At 45.2% G+C, this 7644-nt stretch overlaps 2 protein-coding genes across 2 annotated transcripts; both read left to right on the forward strand.

Annotated features, from left to right (window-relative positions):
• The first annotated feature begins 1538 nt into the window (after positions 1-1538).
• LOC119807369 (taste receptor type 2 member 143-like) lies at positions 1539-2447 on the forward strand. The gene has a single exon (XM_038319397.1). It carries the CDS (start codon positions 1539-1541, stop codon positions 2445-2447), a length of 909 nt encoding a protein of 302 aa, XP_038175325.1.
• Positions 2448-6083: 3636 nt separating this feature from the next.
• Positions 6084-7163, forward strand: Tas2r60 (taste 2 receptor member 60). The gene has a single exon (XM_038317907.1). It carries the CDS (start codon positions 6198-6200, stop codon positions 7161-7163), a length of 966 nt encoding a protein of 321 aa, XP_038173835.1. The 5' UTR covers positions 6084-6197.
• The last annotated feature ends 481 nt before the right edge of the window (positions 7164-7644 follow it).

Raw genomic sequence — 7644 nt, forward strand, 5'->3', positions numbered from 1 at the left:
GCCTTTTCCTTTTCTTACTTCTGCGAGTCTTACTTTTACTCTTACTCCATGACGGGTGGCTGGGTGGCTGGGTGGCTGGGTGGCTAGCCACTAATGTCGTCCCCCCTTTGTTCTCTGTTGCTCCTTCTCCTCTCCAGACTTCTCCTGCTTATTCTCTCTGCTTGCCAGCCCTGCCTATTCTTGCTCCTGCCTCACTATTGGCTATTTAGCTCTTTATTAGGACCATCAGGTATTTTAGATAGGCAACGAGTCACAGCTTCACAGAGTTAAGTAAATGCAACATAAACAAAAGTCATACACCTTGAAATAACATTCCCCAACAGCTGGATAGAGTCATAGATTCTATTGAGGATTGTCAAACCGCCTTATAAATATCTGTGCTTTATTTATACCCAAAGATTTGTGCTACTCTGAACGATAGTTAAAGAAGTCTCTCTCTGTAGTAGTTACAGTTAATGCAGAAACTCCTCCTAACTGCTAAAGTTCTGAGAATAAGTGATTGTGAGACTCAGTTCTAAATTGGACATTTATATCACTCTCCTTAACCCAAAGCCCAGAGAGCATCATGGAGGAGGTGGTAAAAAGAACATATGGCCAGATGAAGAGGACTTCCGTGAAATGCTATCTTCTGGACACGACAGAGCCATTACACTTAAGAATTCATAGCAGCTGTGTCTACTTACCCAAAGCCCTCACAAGGTCGAGACAATCAAAATTCCAGCACGGACAGAGGAGGGTCAAGGGGCCACACCCCTGGCTTAAAGCTAATTGGAGAGTCAATTTATTTTCTTTAGGGGTGTGGCCACTGGTAGGTTGTTGATGTAGTAATGGGAGGCCCCATCCCCACAACCTTATGTCTACACAGAAAACACTCATTGGACTCAGTTATACAAAGCAGGCAAGAAAACAAACAAAAACCCCAAAGACATGAAGGAGAGAGAGAGAGAGAGAGAGAGAGAGAGAGAGAGAGAGAGAGAAGGTTGCCTATGCTCCAGTGGATGGTCCTACATTTGTGTATATTCAGGCAACAGCAGTTGGAAGCAGTGGGTTGCTAAAGAAGGAGACCCAAAGGTGGAAAAACGATGTGTGTAGAGGGGACTGAAGAAGTGGAAGGGTGATTTATGGATATATATGATCAAGATACACATATGAAATTGTCAAAGAATAAATGAAAATAATGTAAAGAAGAGAGAGAGAGAAAAACAATCTGCAAAAGAGGAGTATTCCCCAGTACTCCAGAGCATTTCCTGCTAACATTTGCCTGCACCTGACTGTGGCAGAGTGGGCAAAAACAAGTTATGCAAATTGAGGCAGGTGTCATTGAACTAGAAGTGATTTACATGTCTAGGGAGACTGTAATTATTATCATTTTAAGTCCCGGGCACTGGACTTTGCTGCTGATTGGGCTTTTGTATGAATCCAGAGTGAGAGTTTCCATGTCTCTGGTCCCAACGATGGTTTGCCTGTAGATTCTGTCTCCTCCTGTGCCTGTGTCTCAGTGCTCTGCAGCTTGTCTGAATCTCTCCTCCCTCAACAAGATGTCCTCCACACCCACAATCATCTTCATGATCATCTTTTGCCTGATGTCACTGGCTTCTATGTTACAGAATGGCTTCGTAATCATTGTGCTGGGCAGAGAGTGGATGCGGAACCGGGCCTTGCCAGCAGCTGACATGATTGTGGCCTCTCTTGCTTCTTCCCGGTTCTGCCTACATGGGATATCCACCCTGACCAATATCTTGGCCTCCTTTGGTTTCTGTTACCAAGCAAACATTCTTAGCATCCTCTGGGACTTCACCAACACTCTCATTTTGTGGCTTACTGCCTGGCTTGCCGTCTTCTACTGTGTGAAGATCTCCTCCTTCTCCCACCCTACCCTCTTTTGGCTCAAGTGGAGGATCTCTCGTTTAGTTCCCAGGCTGCTGCTGGGCTCTCTCATCATGGGTGGCCTGTCAGGCACTATATCAGCCACTGGAAACATCATTGCTATCCAGGTGATCAGCTCCCAGGGTTCCCTTGGGAATTGCACTGTTGGCCACATGACACTGGATTTCTTTTGGCACACTTACCTGTCGCATGTAGCGCTCATGTGGTTCACTCCTTTCTTCCTGTTCCTAGTGTCCTTTATCTTGCTTATGTTCTCACTGTACCGGCATGTGGGGAAGATGCGGGACCATCGGCCTGAGCCTGGTGATCTCCGGACTCAGGCTCATACCATGGCTCTAAAATCCCTTACCTTCTTCTTCATCTTCTATATATTATTTTTCCTGTCTCTGATAAGTTTTATTACAAAAACCAAAACCTTGCAGAATCAGTGGTTTTGGCCCAGAGAAGTCATTATCTATGTGGGCATCTCTTTGAACTCCATCATCCTGATGTTTAGCAACCCCAAGCTGAGAAAGAGCCTGAAGATGATTTTAGGGCATCCGTGCTGCCCTAAGCTTTGAAGGCCTTGGTCCAAAGGTGTCTCTTCTCTCAAGTGATCAGTGTCAGTCCTGTGACAAATGAGCTCACGTGTAGCAAGAATTCATAAGGTCTGGTCCTTCTTTCTTTTCAACTACTTCCATGCTCCACATTTCCCCCCTAACTCTCCGTGTTTCTCTTGTCCCCTTCATTTCTAGTAGTCCCTGGTCAGTGTTCCAAATCACCCAGGCTTTTGTTAGCCGATGGCCGAACTGAGGCCATCAGAGGAACTGACTCTGAAGCTCCTGTGGCTCTCTATGAAAGCAACCCAAATCTTAATCTCTGAGCCTCATTTCTGTCTATACTCCCTTTTGGAAGATATGTAACCATTATCAGTTGCTTCCATGGCACAGATTCCTGCATGCCACCCACCTTGTGACCCCAACTGTCCCCCTCAGCTCTTTTCAGTTCTACTTTTCTCTTCTTATTTCCTTCTTTTCTGTCCCTTCCCGATCTGTGCCACCCTCATCATTTGTACCCCGACTAAGGCTGATCCCACCAAAAGGTCCTTTTCAGATTGGGCTAGGAGACTGAGGGCGGTAAGAGTCTGTGCTTCTGCAGACCCTACCCATGACCTCATGTTCAGCGAAGATGCTCTGTCTGATGTGAAAAGATGTTTAGGTTTTGGCCTATTGAAGACAGATGGAAAACAAAGGAAATTCTCAGATTTTGTTTTGTTTTGGATTCGTGCTGGCCATCCAGCCCTGGGCACTGCCCATGCTAGATGAGGACTCACAGACGGAACTACAAATTTATCCCTTGGTGTTTTTGAGATCAGTTCTCACATAGCTCAGGTTACTCATAATCCTCCTGCCTCAGCCTTCTGAGTGCTTTGATTATAGGCAAGTGGACAAGCTACGTGGCCATTGTTAATTTTGGTAATCTTATCTCAACTTCTCTTGCCCAGGGGGCATTTCCTGGATGCTGTTGCTCAGGTTAACACTCTCCAGACTGGAATTTGGGAAAGTGAATCCTGGGAGTGGAAGGAAAAATATGGCCATTTCAATTTTCATTCACTTTTATCTTAAGTTCCCATCTTTTGGGGCATGTTTTACAATGCACACAATACAATAGTGAAGTGGGAGGCAGAGGCAGGCGGATTTCTGTGAGTTCAAGGCCAGCCTGGTCTACAGAGTGAGTTCCAGGACAGCCAAGAGCTGCTACACAGAGAAACCCTGTCTCGATGAAAGAAAAAAAAAAAGACTATGAAAAACTCAAAATTATCAGACTTTGTGTCTACCTAAAAGCCAAATCTAAATAAGAGAAAGCAGGAATGATGAAAATCACCGTAGAATACGAGGCTGCAGAGATGACTTAGTGGTAAGAGCATATACTGCTCTTACAGAGGATTCAGGTTCAGTTCCTAGCACCCACATGGTAGCTCCCAGCCATTTGTAACTCCAGGTCTAAGAGATCTTATGGATGCCAGGCATACACATGGTGCATGTTCATACATTTATGCAAAAACACTCCTACACAAAAAATATAGTAAGTAAATGTTAAGGGCACACCATAAAATGCATCATGCATTTAAATATAAAAGACCCCTCAGCTTTTCGAATGAATTTAATTTGCACATAATATACTCACAATAAATGTTTGTGGTTTGTGATTTGTGCATGAAAGCACTTTGACGGCAACTAATTCACTGTTGTAGCCCAGTGCTCTTCAGACTTTTATTATGGAATAAGAGATGCTTACAACTAGCTGTTAAGGCAATGGAGGTTAATTGTACATCCTTAATCTTATGAGCCATCGATGGTGTAGGAGGAAGAAGGAAGAGATAGGAGTTTTCCCACCTTGTACGGTTTGTGGCTGCACACACTTCAGAGTTCAAAGACCCAGTCTGTCTCATTTTTCCAGGTTCCAGTGGAAAACAGTCAAAAGTCAGCCAAGGAAACCAGACACAGAAGGAAGTTTGGAACGCTGTTCCCTGGGAACTGGCATTTTCACAGGAAGGCGGAATCACTGTGCCAATTTTGTGTGCCTTCCTTCCTTTACCCTTGCGATAGGATCACTTCCTGAACATGGAGTTCAACCCACCCCGACTAGGCTGGTGACCAATCCCAGAATTCCTTGTGTCTCTCATACCCAGCAGGCAGATCGCAGGTTCTCATTAATTCTTAGTTTTCCATGGTTGCTGGGGAGACAGCTCAGATCCTCATACTTATGTGGCAAGCACTTCCTGAACCATTTCCCCAGTCCTTGTAATCTTATTTTTTTAATTTAATGTTTTTATTTGTTTGTGTGTATGTGTGCGCCTACTCTCTCAGCAAGGTGTCCTATGCGGAGACCAGAGGACAGCTTCGTGGAGCTGGTTCTCTCCTTCCACCTTTGTGTGGCTTCCAGGAAGGAACTCAGGTCTCCAGGCTTGTTGGCAAGCAGTTACCTTGACCCACTCTACTTTCCTAAAGCTTTAATGGGCAAAAGAATACCGATCTAGATAGAATCCACAGTTGCTAAGGCAGAAGAAGTTGGAGGGGTAAGATTAATGTTGCTAACTGTGGTGAGAGGCGCTGGTCCTGGAAACGGTGCAGCTCTTGGTTTTCTGCTATGAGTTAAGTACGACTTAAATATGAGGCTTCATCTGTTACTTGAGGCTTCACTTCTTTTGTGTATGGAATCACTCTTGATGTCTTTACCCAGCCACATCCAGCAAGGAAAGTCTGTATACGAGAACGAGTACTTTTCACGTGATAGAGATGAGCATAAGGAACCAGAGGGCCTCCCTGGCATAATCAAACACGCACAGTGAGGAGTGGGACTTGGGTTGAAGACTGTCTCTGAGCAGCTGCTCACTGCCTGTCCCATTGGTTTCCAACTCTCTTGTTGAGATGCCATTGTGAAAGTCACTGCTAAGAGAACATTGTCTAAATTTTTTTTAGAGAAATTTCTGCTTCATTCTGTGTAACTGTCTCTCCTGCTCTGTTCTGGGATGCTGAATCCTCAACTGATTAGAGCTAAGTAAGCTCTCTCAGGAGAAGTTTGGATCAGTTTCTGACTCTATGTCAAAGGGATATTCTTTTCCTTCCTTCCTTCCTTCCTTCCTTCCTTCCTTCCTTCCTTCCTTCCTTCCTTCCTTCCTTCCTCTTTCTTTCAAGACAGGGTTTCTCTGTGTAACAGCCTTGCCTGTCCTGGAACTAGCTCTTGTAGATCAGGTTGACCTTGAACTCACAGAGATCTGCTTGCCTTTACCTCCTGAGTGCTGGGATGAAAGGTGTGTGCCACCACCCAGCCTAAAGGGATGCTCTTCCTGCACCTCTTTCACAGGGTTGCTATAAGAACTAAATATTTTTTGGGGGGCATCTAGAACAATGTCTAGAACCTAACAATCACCTCCTACCCCCCATCATGGATATGATCTCAGCTATTCAGTAGGGTTCATATCCTGTAGATTTTATTACCAAGTAGCTCCAGGTGTGTGGTGTTAGGTATCAGCTTCGAGAAGTGCAGCTGCCTATGTAAGAGACACCATTTGCAAGGGCCTGATACATTATCCACACTGATGTCGACAATGGGGTAGGGGATAGGCAAGAGAGCAGGCAAATTCACAGGCAGGCAGGTCGACTTTGGGAACTCAGCCTTGGCAGTGTTTGCATCTGTCCTGAAGAGAAGAAACCTTTTCATCCTCCAAAGAGAGCCTGCATCCTCACGTCTGGCTTCACTTCTCCACTTAAGGCATGCGGAGAGACAAACATATTGGAGAGACTTCTTAGACCAACCAGTGGCCCTTCATGAGACCCATCATGCCCACAGGAGAAATGAGCAGAGGTCACACAGTTCTGGGATGCCAGACTGTTGATAAGACAGTCATCACTTTATTTATCAGTTTAATTCTGCTGTGCCTGGTGGCCGTGGTAGGCAATGGATCTATCATTATAGCCCTGGGCATGAAATGGTTGCTCCGGAGAACACTGTCAGCTCATAATAAGTTGCTGATCAGTCTAGCAGCTGGTCGCTTCTGTCTGCAATGGGTGGTGATAGGTAAGAATATTTATGTTTTCCTGAATCCAACAGTCTTCCCATACAACGTTGTAATTCAGCTCCTAAATATTATGTGGGACTTCCTGACTGCTGTAACCATCTGGTTCTGCTCCTTGCTAGGTTTCTTCTATTGTGTGAAGATTTCAACCTTAACCCACCCTGTCTTTGTCTGGCTGAAGTTCAAGGTGCCTGGGTGGGTACCGTGGATGCTACTCAGTGCCGTGGGCATGTCGAGCTTAACTAGTATCCTGTGTTTCATAGGCAATTATCTGATATATAAGAACTTTATAAAGAGTGACCAGCAACCTTGGAATGTCACAGGGAATAGCTTAAGAGTCTCATTAGAGAAATTCTACTTCTTTTACGTAAAAATGATTATGTGGACCATCCCTACAGCTATCTTTAGCATTTTCATGATTTTGCTCCTCGTATCTTTGATAAAACATACAAAGAAGACTCTCTTGACCTTCTCGGGACTTCGGGATGTTAGCGCACAGGCCCATGTGAAAGCTCTCCTCATCCTCCTGTCCTTCATCATTCTTTTCATCTCCTGTTTTCTGACCCTGGTACTTAGTTCTGCCAGCAGCACACCCTTTCAGGAATTCAGGTACTGGGTGTGGCAGGTGGTGGTTCATCTGTGCACAGTGATACACCCCATTGTCATACTCTTCAGCAACCCTGGGTTGAAGGTAGCGGTGACGAGGAGATGCTGCTGAAGATACGGGGCAGCCGGAATGGTGGCTGATGGTAACGGTGCACAGTGGGCCAGAAGGCATGAGAGCAGGGGACTTAGCTTCTTTTTTATGTTATGTTTGGTATTTACTCCCAGTTGAGTACACATACTGATCCATGAATAACCTCAGTGCAGTAGGATTCAAGGTGGGCTCCAAGACCCTGAAAATGAACAGAGTCACTGATATGCCTCATGTTATCTGTGGGGCTTGATGTCATCAAAGGACTGGAGAGTTTTGACATTCACTGTGATATATCTTTTGGAGGTTAAGATTATCCCCTGGGAACTGGGTGACGAGACCCTCACACACCACATGATAATTCCAGTGCTGAGTCAGACTGGAAAAGATGCTTATAACGTCTTCTTCTTTCCCTTGGGAGGCACTCCTGTGACCCACTCTTCCCTTTTCACTGCTTCTCAGCAGTTTAGCCAGTTGCCACGGAGATTTTTTTCCATCATCAGAG

This window comes from Arvicola amphibius, chromosome 2 (assembly GCF_903992535.2).
Source record: "Arvicola amphibius chromosome 2, mArvAmp1.2, whole genome shotgun sequence".
Classification (NCBI taxonomy): domain Eukaryota; kingdom Metazoa; phylum Chordata; class Mammalia; order Rodentia; family Cricetidae; genus Arvicola; species Arvicola amphibius.

What these genes read in the sequence shown, in the direction of transcription:
- LOC119807369 (XM_038319397.1), top strand. Translation starts at nt 1,539, where the DNA reads ATGTCCTCCACACCCACAATCATCTTCATGATCATCTTTTGCCTGATG.
- Tas2r60 (XM_038317907.1), top strand. Translation starts at nt 6,198, where the DNA reads ATGAGACCCATCATGCCCACAGGAGAAATGAGCAGAGGTCACACAGTT.